Source organism: Bos indicus x Bos taurus, chromosome 3, assembly GCF_003369695.1.
Source record: "Bos indicus x Bos taurus breed Angus x Brahman F1 hybrid chromosome 3, Bos_hybrid_MaternalHap_v2.0, whole genome shotgun sequence".
NCBI classification, from domain to species: domain Eukaryota; kingdom Metazoa; phylum Chordata; class Mammalia; order Artiodactyla; family Bovidae; genus Bos; species Bos indicus x Bos taurus.
The window spans coordinates 106,883,908-106,900,826 of record NC_040078.1 but is presented as its reverse complement, the minus strand read 5'-3'; the positions used below and the strand labels follow the sequence as shown (position 1 = coordinate 106,900,826).

The following is a 16,919-nucleotide window of genomic DNA, read 5'->3' as shown; positions in this document are numbered from 1 at the left end:
CTATGAATAAAGGTAGTGGAGGTGATGGAATTCCAGTTGAGCTATTTCAAATCCTGAAAGACGATGTTGTGAAAGTACTGCACTCAATATGCCAGCAAATTTGGAAAACTCAGCAGTGGCCACAGGACTGGAAAAGGTCAGTTTTCATTCCAATCTAATGAAATGAAACGCCAATAAATGCTCAAATTACCGCACAATTGCATTCATCTCACACGCTAGCAAAGTAATGGTCAAAATTCTCCAAGCCAGGCTTCAACAGTATATGAACCGTGAACTTCCAGATGTTCAAGCTGGATTTAGAAAAGGCAGAACAACCAGAGATCAAATTGCCAACATCCGTTGGATCGTCGAAGAAGAGAGGGAATTCCAGAAAAACATCTACTTCTGTTTTATTGACTGTGCCAAAGCCTTTGACTGTGTGGATCACAAGAAACTGGAAAATTCTTAAAGAGATGGGAATACCAGACTACCTGACCTGCCTCCTGAGAAATCTGTCTGCAGGTCTAGAAGCAACAGTTAGAACTGGACATGGAACAACAGACTGGTTCCAAATAGGGAAAGGAGTACGTCAAGGCTGTATATTGTCACCCTGGTTATTTAACTTCTATGCAGAGTACATCATGAGAAGTACTGGACTGGATGAAGCACAAGCTGCATTCAAGGTTGCTGGGAGAAATATCAGTAACCTCAGATATGCAGATGCCACCACACTTATGGTGGAAAGCAAAGAAGAACTAAAGAGCCTGTTGATGAAAGTAAAAGAGGAGAGTGAAAAAGTTGGCTTCAGTTCAGTTCAGTTGCTCAGTTGTGTCCGACTCTTTGCAACCCCATGAATCGCAGCACGCCAGGCCTCCCTGTCCATCACCAACTCCCGGAGTTCACTCAGACTCACGTCCATCGAGTCAGTGATGCCATTGGCTTAAAACTTAACATTCAGAAAACTAAGATCATGGCATCTGGTCCCATCGCTTCCTGGCAAATAGATGAGGAAACACTGGAAACAGTGACAGACTTTATTGTTTCGGGCTCCTAAATCACTGCAGATGGTGACTGAAGCCATGAAATTAGAAGACGCTTACTCCTTGGAAGAAAAGCTATGACCAGCCTAAACAGCATATTAAAAGGCAGAGACTTTACCAACAAAGGTCCGTCTAGTCAAGGCTATGATTTTTCCAGTAGTCATATGTGGATGTGAGAGTTGGACTATAAAGAAAGCTGAGCACCGGAGAATTGATGCTTTTGTACTGTGGTGTGGGAAGACTTTGAGAGTCCCTTGGACTGCAAGGAGATCCAACCAGTCCATCCTAATGGAAATCAGACCTGAATATTCATTGGAAGGACTGATGATGAAGCTGAAACTCCAATACTTTGGCCACCTGATGCGAAGAACTGACTCATTTGAAAAGACCCTCATGCTGGCAAAGATTGAGGGCAGGAGGAGAAAGGGACGACAGAGTAAGAGGTGGTTGGATGGCATCGCTGCCTTAATGGACATGAGTTTGAGTATACTCCTGGAGTTAGTGATGGATAGGGAGGCCTGGCGTGCTGCAGGCCATGGTGTCGCAGAGTTGGACCTGACTGAGTGACTGAACTGTACTGAACAGGAACAAAATTTAAGCTTGGGCCTTGGGGTGTGCATCTGTGAAGTCCCTTAGTTCCAGCACTCTTCATTGGAGGAGTGAAGGTCTGGTGCCTGCCTGGAGGGTTATATTGTTATGTCAGAGTTTTTGCTGATTAGGTGATTTCCTGGAGTCTGACTGAGTTTTTCTCCCCTGCTAACCTACTGGTCCTATTTCTTGCTGTGGTTTATCATGGTCATAGATGATTCGCAGTCAGCCTTGGGAAAGGCCTAGGGGAGAAGGGAGAAAGAATACCTCCCGCAGAGGTCAGGCACTCTGGCATGAATCCGGTGTCAAGCACAGTGTAGGAGCTGTGACTTCAGGGCTTCTCATGCTTTCCTTCGTGATGGGCATTTTTCAGGTCTCCAGGAGAGGTGGGTAGGCTTACTTAGAGCCAGGCCAGCTATTTCTCTCTGCAGAATGGTCTGGATCCTACTGGTATAGAATAAATAACTTCAACTGGGAGAAAACACGTGTAGCCTCTATCCTTTCACTCCATTTGGAGCCCTTTGGACTGTGCTGTTATCTCATCTGTCACATGTATACTTAAAAAAAAAAAAAAAAAAAAAGAGGCGGGCAAAGCCCACTGGCACAACAGGGTAGTTTTTGAATCCAACTTTTCAGGCCTTTAATTCAGACTTCCTGCCCTGCTGCAATTTGAGTAAAAACCATCTGGGCCTCATTTTAGCAACTTCCTCTCTCACTCCCAAATAGCAAGAGTTATCTTTTCATTTGAGTTCTTGGTTTTTGTGAGTCTAGTTGCCAATTCAAAACAGTGGAGTATCTAACTGTTTTACTTAACTGGATACAGACTTGCATCCCCGCTGCAAGTAGAAAACAATGTAACTCGGGGTTCAAGTTCAAAGTCTTCAACAGGCGTCCATGTTCTGACTGTAGCCCTGTGTAAATAAATCCATTTTCTTTGAGCCTTAGTTTCTGTACCTATAAAGTGTAAAATGATAGTTTTGACTTCATTTGGTTACTGTGGGAATTGAATGAGGTAATCCATGGCTTAGCACAGGGCGTGGTACATGACAAAATGCTAAAAACTGCATTAGCTGTCCGCAGCAGCAGTAATCACTGTTGAACGGTCATGTCAAGTATTGATCAGCAGAAACACTGCTTCTCTGTTGTGTTTGTAAGTGGTATCCTTTTTACCCAACATCTTTAATACTGTACTCAAAACTGATTTCCGATTGTTCCCTCTGTGTGTCATCGGCCAGCAGAATTAACAGATGTCTGTCAAAATTTCTTTCTCTCTGAAAAGAAGGGAAAGAAATGCTGCAAAAGTCTAGATCTTTAAAGCGTGTGTTTCTTTTTGTAACCATGAAGATTAGGCTCTGGTTTCCAGGTAATCATTTTATTGTTTCTTGACCTGAAAAATTTGAGAATATGTTAATTCTGTTAGATATTTGCTTTTGGACATGTCAGTGCAGCTGTTGAAATCTAGCTCCCTTCACAGTTTGGGGGCCATAGTCCTCGGCCCTGGTTCTTCCCAGCCCTGGTTCCTCTCGGCCCTTCCCTTCCTGGTTGGTACCAGCAGCTGGTTCGCTTTCCCCCTTTCTCCTCCTCCTTCCTTCACGTTACCTTCTCCCAGGGCTTCTCTTCTTTCCCCCTCCCTTTTCCATTTACTCTTACATTCCCTCCCTCCTTCCCGCCCTCCCTAATTCCTCTCCTCCCCTGGTTTCTAGCTCCTTTTTGCTTTCTGTTTGTGTTTCTGAGGGCCGTGCTCCAATTACCTCATATTTGGAGAGAGGAAGCTGTAGCCAATCCGGTTTCTGTCTGCTTTTAGGTCAAGTGATTTCTGAACTGCAGTGAGATGCTTTGAATTTGTCTTGTTGCAGCTCTGAGCCTGTAAGATGGCTGTCTGAATCGGCAGCGGCTGGAAGAGACAGAGAGAGAGGCGGGGAGGGAGGGAGGAAGAATTGGAGGGGTTGCCGGCGTAGTGCATGTTTTTAAATGTACATCTAATCTGATGAAGCCGAGGTTGGGATTTCTCTGGGATCCCAGGACTGGCTTAGCTGCGTTTTTGCAGAGATTAGGAGAGGAAAGCAATGGGAAATTCGCTGGGCTGCGTTAAGGAGCCGAAAGATTCAATAGCTGTTCCCGAGAAGGCTCCCATATCTCCTAAGAAAAGGGTTCGGTTCAAAAGGAAGTGGAAGGGGAAGAAAACCCCTACTCCAGCAGCATCCCGTGAGGAAGAACCCTTGCAGGGAACTGGAGCCCTCGAAGAGACCGGAACCCTGACGAAGTTAACAGTGAGTCTCCAGAAGGGGGAAGGAGTGGGAGGGGCCGAGCCACCACCACCCCCGAACGTGTTGCTGCCCAGGGACTTGGCCCCCAGCTCAGGGGTGGGAGCCCAGGGCATGATCGTTCAGGTGAAGGAGAGGTTCCAGGGGGAGATCCAGACCGCTCAGCTTTTGTTGGAGAATGAGTCATCAGTTGCCGGAGGGGTCTGGGATTCCCTGGAAGAGGGGACTACTGTCATCGCTCACCTGCTCGATAACCCGGCAGAAAGGAACTGCGAGAAGTCAGTGAGCCAACTGGTGGAATTTCCGAGGACAGCCTCCTGCAGCAGCAGGGCCGTGCTGCTGCCTTTGCACAGGGGGACTGCAGTGGAGAAAGGAGCTGCTCCGCTAGGAATCAGGAGCAGCGCTTCCCCCAGGACAGACCACCCCGCCGACACAGACAGTCTTTCTGCCGGCTGGAGTGTTGGCGGAGGAACCAAGGGCATCTTAAGTGCCCCTCAGACAGGTCCCTGGACTGTGGAACATTCCGCTCCTTCATCACTGCCAGACCAGCCGAGAGGCCAGAGCCGCACAGAGCCTGCCCGTGCGGGTCGAGTGCCCCCCCAGGTGCCCAGACTGCCTACTTCTCAGAGTGACATATCCATCAGCGGCCTGACTCTGAGCATCTTGCCATCCTCCTCCGGCTATGGCAGCGATGGGCCCCACTTACGTGGAATCCAGCCTAAAGACCCGGAGCCTGAAAAGAGCTCCACGTCCTTCTCAGAAGAGGATGGCACCCTTTCTTTGGAGGCAAGCCACGCCCCCTCATGGGGTCTAGAGTTGACGGGTGGGCATGCTTAAGGGATAGTCAAGCGGCGGTTTGCATTACTGGCCTCAAACTTACAGAAGTGGAGCGCGGCGAGCAGTGAGGAGCGCGATGCTGCTTCTTACACTTTACCTGTCAGTCGGATACCGGGAGTTAGCCACTGCTACGCTCGGCAAGCAGAATCTATTTCAGGTCTGCCCCTTGATGCTTGAAACCAGCTTCTTGTCTCTGGGGACTCCCTGACTCTGGGTAATCATGCCGCATAATTGCTCCAGCTATCTGGTGGGGTTATCTCTCAAGGTGCAGGGCTAGGTAATACTTCACTCTCAGCAGGTCTGTTTTATCAGCTTCCCTGCTGTAGGAAGTTGTAGTGTACAGCGAGGTGACGGGGAGGCTGGCTGACTCTTTGAAGTGAGGTGGAAGGGGTCAGGGGGAGGCCCTGTCTTCGGTGTGAGTGTGACTGCTCTTCTCCCTGGAGAATGATGTCCTTCCTAGAGCTGATGTAATCTTTCCCCCGAGGGGACGCTGCTAATGACAACACCCATTCCCAAGGTGGAGCGGCTAGTCCTCCACTGGTTCCTAATTCCAGCACTGGAGGAGAGGGACATAGATTTATCTGGAGATTAGTCCAGAGCTTGAGGGGCCAGGTAGAGAGGGTTAGAGCAGTCTGAAGGTTCAAGGCTAGAAACAGTCTGTTTTCAGATCAGACTTGTTTATGTCCCTAACATGTTTTTGTTTGTGAGATACGTATTCAAACATAAGTGGAGGTGGTGGTAGTGATAGGTGGTGGGTGCTGTGAATGTTTTTAGGAGTCAAGGAGCAGGTGAGAATTTAAGAGCTCTGAACACAGAGAGGAGGGAAAACTCCAGGTGGTACAGGGTTTGGTCTGGCACATATGAGGTGAACGTGTAGGTGGCTGAAGTTATAATCATCAGTGGCTGAAGAACTTTTGTTGGCATATCAGTCTCTGCAGCAGAAGAAAAAAACTTTAGGGGCCAGAGATAGAAGATGGAGCAGGGCATTTTCCATGTTGGGCTGTGGTCAGCTGCCCAGGTGCCTCCAGAGCAGACAGGGTCCCACCTGCTGCTGCCCTGCTTCTCACCAACAGCAGGACGCTGGGGAGAGATGCAAATTTAAGGTGACCTGTGATTAAAATGCCTGTTTGGGTGATGAATTTCCCCCATGGATAGGCCCATTCCAGTGCCCTTTATTATTATAGAGTTTGGACAGTTGGAGGAAACAGTTGGAGAACAGTTGGAGGAAAAAATGGTCATTGAAAAATATTTATTACGTGGTTGGGCAAGGGGCATCCTTGGGCTTTTCATATAAAAATGTGTGTGTGTATGTGTATTAAGGTGGGGAGGGAGGCAGTGAGGCTGCTGGGGTGGGGTGTATCTGAGTTTCATTGGATAAGACGAAACGTCAAAGTCAGCTTTTACCTTGGTACAGAACGGATGTAGAGTAATTGCGGCAGAACCAGTGGCTGAATGGATCACTCTTTTGATATTCCTGAAGTTGTGGAGGCATCATGATGATTTAGGATACATGCTTAGAATTAAGAGTGAGGTTTTCAGAAAGTTTGGAATATAAAATGTGAAGGAGCTCACATTTAGTGGAAGTCAATTCAAGATAATGTCCATATGTGACTGTGGTACTTTTGGAGCAGGAAGGCTCCGGACAACTCTGTGAGGAGCCTCCAAGAAGAGATTGGTAGAAGAAACCTCTGGACCATGGTCTATAGTTTGACCAAATCAACAGCAGTGTGATTCTTGGGCTGTTCAGTATGAGAATCGTACTGGTGTGTGGTGCTTTCTGGGCAGTCAAGCTCTACATCCTGTCCCAGCTTCCCTGAGAGCAGACACGACCAGACTACACAGTTAGGGCCTAGGAAGAAAAACTAGGTGACTTCGAGTCAGCTTAGAAGTCTGACATGTCTTTGAGGTTCTGTGTCCATCTGGTGATGCAGGGACCACAGACTGTATGAGCATCCTGTATGACAGATAAGAAGTAACTTCTCAAGATAAGTGTCCCTTATCCCTTAAGGATGAAGGTCCTTAAGTTCACAGGGGCCTGAAACCCTCCTTGGTCTCTGAAGGTCTTATCTTCAGGGAGCTGCGCCCTGCCTGGTAGGCTGCTCACAAGGCCTGGGGACAGCGACAGCCAGAGAGGCAGGGGAGCATGTTCTGACACTGAAGATCTCCTGGGAAATGCAGGTTGAGCCTCAGGGCGAGAGCATCTGACTGGAATGTGAGGGCCCTGGGAGGACGCAGGGGTCAGGAGAGCAGCTGCTGCTGGTCACACACCAGCTCCTTCCTAAAGAGGGAACAGCAGGCACTCCAACAGAGTTGATTTTTTGTTTGTTGGTTGGTTCTTGTTTTGTTTTGTCTTTAACATGTCAGAGTGGGAAACAGCAAACTTTGCGCTCTGGAGTGGTGTCTGCCCTTGACATAACTCAGGCCACGTTGCCTCTCCCGTTGATGCCCCAGGGCATGGTGATGGGAGAGGGTCCAGACTGTGCCGGCACAGAAACTTGGCAGCGGGTTTGTTTCTTTTCAGGACGGAGAGAAATGGGAACTGATTCTGATTCCTGCTGAGTGCCAGCTTTGGGTAATAGAAGACAAATGGTATGCTTTTCTGTTCACCTGGTAGAGCTGATTCTTCTCTTGACAGGAAACAGTTAACAACGGAAATACGATGACAGCAGCCAGGGGACAAAAATGGTTTTCAGAATGATAAGTAGACTTGGATTTGGAGCTGGGTGGGAGCGAGTTAATAGCAGTTGTACTTTGATGTCAGACAAAGGCCTTCGCTGGTCCAATCCATCTCTCAGGACTCCCTGCTCCCAGCTGCCATCGATAGCTGTAATACCTGGCTTAATGGAACAAGGAAAATTGTTGAAAATCTCTTTCTTTTCTCTCTTGGCTCCACTGCCAGTCTCCTGGCCATGGTTAGTGGATTCTGTCGGATGAAGAATTTGGCCGAATACCATTGCCCTTGCCACAAACCCTTAGATTTTGGGTGAATAGTCAGAAAACACTGGGGCTAGACATGATGAGAAAGAAATCAGTTGGTATATTATGTTCTCGGCTAAGCCTTTTCAGTTATAAGTATCCTTTTCACATCTCTCCTCTTTAATTATAGGGAAAGTTGTTTTTACTAATACTGGCTTTGTATTACAAGAAAAAAGCAAAATTAACCAGATGATACTATTGGAGGAATGTAACAGTTAAAGTTACAGTTAGGCCTTTATTTAAGAAAGGCATTTTTTTCTTTTAAAAAGTTTTACTTAATTAAAAATACTACCAAAGAATAATCATTATTTTTCAGGTATTACAATGGTTTTGTGGCTATGTTAAAAAAAAAAAATCTTTAGAGACACATACTGAAGTGTTTTTAGAGGAAATGAGAGTATGGAATTTGCTTTATGATAATAGGGGAGGAGTGAAGTGGGTGGAGTGTAGATGAAGCAAGATTAGCTGTGAGTTGATATGGTTGGAACTGGGTGATTGGTACATAGGAATTTACAGTATCATTCTTTTTTATATATATTTGGTATTTTCCAATTCAAATGGAACATTTTTTTCTGAGTTTTGATTTTTTTTCACTGTTCTTTTCACTAATTTATTTTATTTTGGAAAATTATTTTTGTCAAATTATGTTATTTATATTAACATGTAATGAGTTTATTATCTTTTTAAAAAAAAATATCATCCCACACACCTCTGGGAATCACCAATTTCTTCTCTGTATCTGTAAACCTTTTTTCTTTTTTTAAAGCTTTCTATGTGTAAGGAGGATTATACAGTATTGTCTTTGTCTGATTTATTTCACTTATCATAATACCCTTGAGATCCAATGATGTTGTTGCAAATGACAGGATTTCATTCTTTTTAATGGCTGAGTGATATTCCATTGAATATATCTGCCACAATTCCTTTATCTGTTCATCCATTGATGGACATTTCAGTTGTTTCCAAATCTTAGTTATTGTAAATAAAGCTGCAGTGAAGGTCCATATATTTTTTCAAGTTAGTATTTTCATTTTCTTTGGATAAGTACCAGAAGTGATGTTGAGCATCTTTTGATATACCTGTTGACCTTCTGTGTGACTTCTTTGGAAAAAATGTGTATTCTGATCTGCCCATTTTTAAATGGGATTGCTTATGTTTTTGCTGTTGAGTTGTGTAAATTCTTTATGTATTTTGGATGTTAACTTCTTATCAGATGTATGATTAGCAAATATTTCCTCCCATTCAGTGGGTTGCCTTTTCATTTTGTTGGTGGTTTCCTTTGCTGTGTAGAAGCTTTTCGTGTGTCTGTTGTTGATGTTTTATGTGTGTTGTTGATTTGCTTTTGGCATCAGATTAAATACATGATTGCCCAAATCTACGTCAAGGAGCTTGCTGCTTGGTTTCTTTCTTTCCTTTTTTTTTTTTTTTTTTTAAACTTCTTATTTTGTATTGGGGTATAGCCGACGAGCAATGTTGTGATAGTTTCAGGTGGACAGGGAAGGGACTCGACTATATGTGTACAGGTATCCGTTCTCCCCCAAACTCCCCTGCCATGCGTTCTGTCACATAGTATTGAGCAGAGCTGCATGTGCCATACAGTAGGTCCTTATTGGTTATCCATTTTAAATAGTAGCAGAGTAAACATGTGGAGAAGGCAATGGCACCCCACTCCAGTACTCTTGCCTGGAAAATCCCATGGACGGAGGAGCCTGGTGGGCTGCAGTCCATGGAGTCACTAAGAGTCGGACACGACTGAGCTACTTCACTTTCACTTTTCACTTTCATGCATTGGAGAAGGAAATGGCAACCCACTCCAGTGTTCTTGCCTGGAGAATCCTAGGGACGGGGGAGCCTGGTGGGCTGCCGTCTATGGGGTTGCACAGAGTCGGACACGACTGAAGTGACTTAGCAGTAGCAGTAGCAGAGTAAACATGTCCATCCCAAACTGCCTAACTGTTCCTTCCCACAAGCAACCTTAAGTTTGTTCTCTAAGTCTGTGAGTCTCTGTTTTGTAAATTCATCTGTACCATTTCTTTTTAGATTCCACATATAAAGGATGACCTTCTCTGTTCCAATGTTTTCTTCTAGGAGTTTTATGATTTTAGGTTTTATGGTCAAGTCTTTAATCCACTTTGAGTTAATTTGGAGATATGGTGTAAGATAATGGTTGAATTTTATTCTTTGGTGTGTGGCTGTCGTTTTGCCAACAACATTTATTGAAGAGACTCTTCTTTAACCATTGTGCATTTTTGGCTCCTGTTTTTGTAAATTAATTGACTGCATATGCATGGGTTTGTTTCTGGGTTTTATCTTCTGTTTCATTTATCTATGTGTCTATTTTTATGCCAAATACCATACTGTTTTAATTATTACATCTTTGTAATTTTGTTGGAAATTGGGGAGCATGATGCCTCCAGCTTTGTTCTTTTCTCCAGATTGCTTTGGTTAATCAGTGTGTGTGTGTGTGTGTGTGTATTTCCATACACATTTTAGGATGATTTGTTCTAATTGAAAAATGCCATTGGAATTTTTATAGAGATTGTTTTGAATTTGTAAGTTGCTTTGAGTAGTATGGACATTCTAACAGTATTGATTCTTCCAGTTTGTGAGCACAGAATTTCTTTCCATTTATTTGTGTTGAAATTTATTTCATTTATGTCTTACAGTTTTCAATATACAGGTCTTTCACCTTCTTGGTTGAATTTATTCCTAGATATTTTATTCTTTTTGATGCAGTTGTAAATGGGATTGTTTTCTTAATTCTCTTTCTGATTGTTACTAGTGTATAAAAATGCAACAGATTTTTGTATATTGATTTTGTATTCTGCAAATTACTGAATTTGTTTATTCCAATAGTTTTTTGATGTCTTTAGGAATCCTTAGGGTTTTCTATATATAATATCCTGTCATCTGCAAATTGTGGTACTTTTATGTCTTCCTTTCCAATTTGGATGCCTTTTCTTTCTTTTCCTTGCCTAATAGCTCTGACTAGGACTTTTAGCATTATGCTGAATAAAGTGGTGAGAGTAGACATCCTTGTCTTGTTCCTGATCTTATAGGAAGGGCTTTCATCTTTTCATCATTGAGTATAATGTTAGCTCTGGCTAACATTATAGTGAAATACCTTTCCTCTATACCTGCTTTGTTGAGAATTTTTATCATAAATGTTGTTGAATTTTGTCAAGTGATTTTTATGCATCTGTTGAGATGATATGACTTTTGTTCTTACTTTTGTTAGTGTGTGGTATATAACATTGATTGATTTATGGATGTTGAACTATCCTTGCATACCTGGAATAAATCCTACTTGATCATGGTATATGATCCTTTTAATGTATTGTTGAATTTGGTTTGCTAATATTATTTTGAGGATTTTTGGATCTCTGTTCGTCAGGAATGTTAGCCTGTAATTTTCTTTTCTTGTGTTGTTTTTGTCTGGTTTTGTTAGCAAGGTAATGCTGGCCTCATAAAATGAGTTTAGAAGAGTTCCCGCCTCTTGTATTTTTGAAAGAAATTTAAGAAGTATTGGTGTTAATTCTTCTTTGAATGTTTGATAGAGTCTATCATTGAAGCTGTCCTGGACTTTTGTTTGTTGAGAGATTTTTTTTTTTTTTTAAACTTTACATAATTGTATTACTTCTGCCAAATATCAAAATGAATCCGCCACAGGTATACATGTGTTCCCCATCCTGAACCCTCCTCCCTGTTGAGAGATTTTTGATTACTGATGGATTCTCCTTAATATTAATCAGTCTGTTCAGATTTTTCATTTCATCTTAATTTAGTCTTGCTGCTGCTGCTGCTGCTGCTAAGTCGCTTCAGTCGTGTCCGACTCTGTGTGACCCCATAGACGGGAGCCCACCAGGCTCTGCCATCCCTGGGATTCTCCAGGCAAGAACACTGGAGTGGGTTGCCATTTCCTTCTCCATCAGTCTTGTTAGGTTGTATATTTCTAGGAATTCATCCATATTTTCTAGATTGTCCAACTTGTTGGTGTATAATTTTTCATAGTAGTCTCTCATAATCCTTTGTATTTCTGTGGCATCAGTTGTAACATCTTCTCTTTCATTTCTGATTTTATTTGTGTACTCTGTTTTTCTTGGTGAGTCTAGCTGAAGGCTTGCCGATTTTATTAACCTTTTCAAAGAACCATCTCTTAGTTTTGTTATTCTTCTCTACTGTTAGGAAAAATAGTGGAGGAGGAAAAATAATGGAGGAATTATTATACAGTGCATGGAGCTTCCCTGGTGGCTCAGCTGGTAAAGAACCTGCCTGCCAATGCAGGAGATGCAAGAGATGTGGGTTCAATCCCTGGGTCTGGAAAGTCCCCTGGAGAAGGAAATGACAACCCACTCCAGTATTCTTGCCTGAAAAATTCCATGGATAGAGAAGCCTGGCAGGCTATACTCCATGGGGTTGCAAAGCATTGGACACGACTGAGCACGCATGCGTGCACACACACACACACACATTATGTAGTGCATATGCTGAAAAAAGATTAATGTCCAGAATATTTGAAGTGTAGTGTAAGTGAGGTGGTTAAGAGTATGGAGCCAGGTTGGCTGAGTCTGAATTCTAGCTCTACTACTTACTAGCAGTGTACCTCGGGACAAGTTACTGAATATCTCTGTGGCACAATTTCCTTATTTGTAAACTGAGGATAAGAATAGTATATACTTTTCAGGGTTGTTGTGAGAATTGTAAGAGTTAATGCAAGTAAAACACAACGAAAGTGAAAGTGTTAGTTACTCAGTCATCAGTTATTGATGTTATTTAAATAATTTGTATAAATAAACAAGAAAAATGTAAACATGCTAGTAGAAAAAACAGGGGAAACCCAGGAATAAGCAATTCACAAAAAGAAGAAGAAAAAACCCAAATGCCTCATACACAGGATTCTTTCTCACTAGTATTCAAAGATATAAAACTCAAAATAACAACAGAATGCTATTTTATACCCATGAGACTGGCAGAAAATAAAAAGTTTGAAAATGCATAGTGTAGGCAAAGACGCAGAATGATGGAAAAAACACTTTACACCCTTGTTGATAGAAGTATAAATTGGTGGTGTTATTTGGGCAGTAGTTTGGTGATATTTAGGAGAATTTGAAAATGCCCATATTCTGTGGTCCAGGATTTTCATTCTAATTATATTTCCTGAAAAGTCTTCCATGACTCTGAATTTGAATATTGAAAGGAGAGCTCCCGTGATCTTTACCTAATTCTCCTGTTGGTAATAAACACAGCTGCCATAAGATCTCCCTAGCGAGGCATTTGTAATAACTTACTACCTGTACCCTCACCTGTTTCTTGAATGAAACGTTTTCAAAGTCTGATGCCTTCACTGTAGTGGGATGAAGTCAGCTAGAAACTTCAAGACACATGAATCAAGTATTATTATTAGCTCATTACATCTAGTTCATTCCCTGAGACTTACGTAGACTTAAAAGTTCACATTCCTCAGCCTGGTATTCCAATCCCTCCATAATCTGTCTAATCTTCTCTCCTACATCAATTCCCAAGTAGAACTTTCATGTCTTAACAGGTCGACCTCTTAACCGTCTACCACTATTCCTGTTCCAGCTTCTAATCTTTGTTTGTATCCACTGTCTGCATAGAATTCTTTTCTTCTTTTTTTTTTTTGTTTGTTTCTATAACATCCTTCAAGGATGCTTTTAAATCACACTTCTTTAAGAAGTATTTTTATCACTCTGAAGTGAAGTGAAAGTCACTCAGTCGTGTCCCACTCTTTGCAACCCCATGGTCTATACAGTCCATGGAATTCTCCAGGCCAGAATACTGGAGTGGGTTGCCATTTCCTTCTTCAGTACTCTAGCCCATACTAATTAATTATGCTGAGATCCTCTATTGAATATTACTATTTACTATATATTTTTAAAGAAATATTTATTTATTTGCTGGGTCTTAGTGCAGCACACGTGGAGAAGGAAATGGCAACCCACTCACTCCATGGATCACAAAGAGTTGGACATGACTGAAGCGACTTAGTATGTACACAGGCATTACGGCATGTGGGATCTTCGTTATTCATTGCAGCATACAGGATCTTTAGATATAGCACGTGGACTCTTAGTTGCAGCATCTGGGATCTAGTTCCCTGACCAGGGACTGAACCCAGGTGCCCTACATTGGGAGTGTGGCGTTTTAACCACTGACCACCAGGGAAGTCCCTATTTACTATATTATTGTTCCTCTTTTGGGGCCTTGCTGCTGCTGCTGCTAAGTCACTTCAGTTGTGTCCGACTCTGTGCAACCCCACAGACGGCAGCCCACCAGGCTCCCCTGTCCCAGGGACTCTCCAGGCAAGAACACTGGAGTGGGTTGCCATTTCCTTCTCCAGTGCATGAAAGTGAAAAGTACAAGTGAAGTCGCTCAGTCATGTCCGACCCTTAGCGTCCCCATGGACCCTTAGCGTCCAGGCTCCTTTGTCCATGGGATTTTCCAGGCAAGAGTACTGGAGTGGGGTGCCATTGCCTTCTCCGTTTTGGGGCCTTAAATTATGTGAAACTCTTTCCTGTGATTTTACCACAAATGCCTAAATACAAAGTAAAGTTTTTTCTTTCAAAAATTGGCCTTCAAAAAAAGAGGGGGGCGGGTTCTCTTTGTATTGGATTTTTTTAAAATAAAGTCTTTCTTGTTATTGGGCTCCTAGTGAAATTATAGTCAGTTCATGAAAAAGGATTAATGAATCTGCTAATTCATTGGATACCAGTTTTTGTAGAGACCAACTAACAAAATTGGTTCAACAAAAAGAGTAACTGAGGAAATTCTCTGGCAGTCCAGTGATTAGGACTCTGTGCTTCCAATCAGGAGGCCTGGTTTGGATCCCTGGTTGGGAAACTAAGATCTTGCAAGCCACATGGCCACAGAGAAGAAAAGAGTAACCGAAAATCTAAGAAAGTTTTAGCTATTGTTCTTAAACACTAAGTTTAAGTGTTGAATGTAGCAATTGTATGTGTTTAATCATATTTTTAAAAACTTTATTTTTTAAAATTAAAAGCATTTTTTTTAGCCATGCTGCATAGCGCATGGGACCTTAGTTCCCCAATCAGGGATCAAATAGCACCTCCTGCAGTGGGAGTGTGGAATCTTACCCACTGGACCATGAGGGACGTCCTGAAAACTTTCAAAACATCACCCACATCACTTATAAAAGAATACACACAAGCAAGTGATCACATTATGGAAATCATAAATAGCAATAGAATGAATGGGAAAAAACCAGTATTACACAAATGGATTCTTGTGGCTAGGGATGAAATGTATAAGGACAGCGTGGATTCAGGCAAGTGCTGCTGTATCTCAGAAATCTTAGAAAGGAATGTAGATGATGTTTTCTTGAAAATGCACCCTAATAGTAGCTTTATTATTTTTTGAAGTACCTTTATGTATGAAAAAGACTGTGTAAGGATGCCTGTGAAGACTCTGAATAACATGATTTTATGAAATGTAAAGGCAAAAATAAGCATGGATACTAAATGCATTAGAAATGCTGCTCATTTTTAAACCTGAAGTGTAGTTGGTTTACATTGTGTTGGTTTCTGGTATATAGTGAAGTGACTCATATATATCTTCTTTTTTTACTTTCTTTTCCATTATGGTTTATTACAAAATATTAAATATAGTTCCCTATGTTATGTGGTAGAACCTTGTGTGTCTATTTTATATATAGTTGCTTGTATCTGCTAATCCCAAGCTCCTAATTTATCCCCTCCTTCCGCTTTGATAACTGTAAGTTTGTTTCCTATTTCTGTGAATCTGTTTCTGTTTTGTAAATAAGTGGATTATTTTAAATATGAGTATATGTGTAAATAAGTTTCTAAAAGTTTATGTATTCATGGGGCCACAGAGCTTTCCTTTCTCCAGTTCTCTCTTCCATCTGTCTATTGTCATTTGGGGAGATTTGGGACTGCCTACTGTTTGGAGTAGGCTTATTTTAGCCAGAGATATGGCATGTCTCAACTGAGTTCTGTCAGAGCAAGCACGTCTGGTTTTCAGTTTCCCCTTTTTCATCTGGCTAACTTCTACTCAGATCTCAAATTTCAGCGAAGATGTTGTCTTGTCGCCCCTGTCAAGCTCGTTGGTGCTGCTGGTTTGCGTTACTTGCTTAGCTCTGTCACAGCATTGATCTCTCGGCTTGTCGTCGTCTTCCCTACTAAATTGTTTGAGCTTGAGGCCCAAGGTTGTGCTTTTGTCTTGAGATACCAAGAACTTGAACACAGCTCCTAGGACATAATCTTTGCTCAAGAAGTCACAGCAGAATGAGTACATGGCGTTTGACTTTTTTTGTTCTTCTCCCTCCTCCTGACGTATGGTGTCTGCCATAGTGTGAAGCACAGATGAGACGCTGTTCAGTAAATTCTTGTTGATTTGCGTGTGTGTTAGTCTCTCAGTCATGTCCAGCTCTTTGCAACCCCATGGACTGTAGCACGCCAGGCTTCTCTGTCCATGGAATTTTCCAGGTAAGGAAACTGGAAAGGGTTGCCATTTCCTTCTCCAGGGGATCTTCATGACCCAGGGATCAAACCCAGGTCTCCCACATTGCAGGCAGATTCTTTACTGTCTTGTTAGGAGCATATTCAGTTGCTAGACATGCTTCAGAGAAGGAATTAATCAAGCTCTGGGAAGTGTGTGTTGAAAGAGAATTCAGGTAGATGAGCTTAGTCTCTGAGGTGGTCACGAGACTGTCCCCTTTTCCCAAATGGTTCCTTTTAAACATCCAGATGAAGGAGAAAGCTCCCTGGCTCTGAAGCTAGAATTCTCCATTTGGGAGATGAAGGTAAAAGCTTCTACATAGCTCAGAGGACAGCACTGCAATCACATGTAATACGTGAAGAGATGGACAAAAGCCAAATTTAATCACTGAGATGATTATGATGATAATCCCATTTTTCTCATCCAGCTCACAATCTAGGAAGGCCCTAATCCAAACAAGGTATTTTTCCTTTCCCTGAGGGATCTAAACATTTCCCTGTCTCATTATAGCTGTGTGGAAAATCTGAAGTACAGCTGTTCATTGAACTGTTTCCAATACAATATACAAAGATAGTGTGATTGGCAGGCAGGAGATGCCATCAGAGATACTGACTGTGATATTGTGAATATACAGTATCAGTTGACTAACTGGAATTGCTTTTTAGGGTCAAGAACCCAGATACTCACATTTCATTTTGCTTATTCAAATTCTGTCCCTTTTCATATCAACAAATCTATT

General features: G+C 42.3%; 1 protein-coding gene across 30 annotated transcripts in view; it reads left to right on the top strand.

Annotated features, from left to right (window-relative positions):
* The window catches only part of MACF1 (microtubule-actin crosslinking factor 1), a 340,530-nt gene that overhangs the window by 159,514 nt on the left and 164,097 nt on the right, over positions 1-16,919 (top strand). For 6 of the 30 annotated variants that reach the window (XM_027537731.1, XM_027537729.1, XM_027537727.1 and 3 more), the window contains exon 1: positions 3,570-4,657. The exons of 8 other annotated variants lie outside the window; for them this stretch is intronic. In XM_027537731.1, the coding sequence (XP_027393532.1) occupies positions 3,674-4,657 (984 nt within the window). In that variant the 5' untranslated portion in view covers positions 3,570-3,673. Of the gene's footprint in view, positions 1-3,567; positions 4,658-16,919 lie in introns of those variants that run through there. 16 more of the 30 variants (XM_027537725.1, XM_027537732.1, XM_027537726.1 and 13 more) reach the window with 6 other exon arrangements.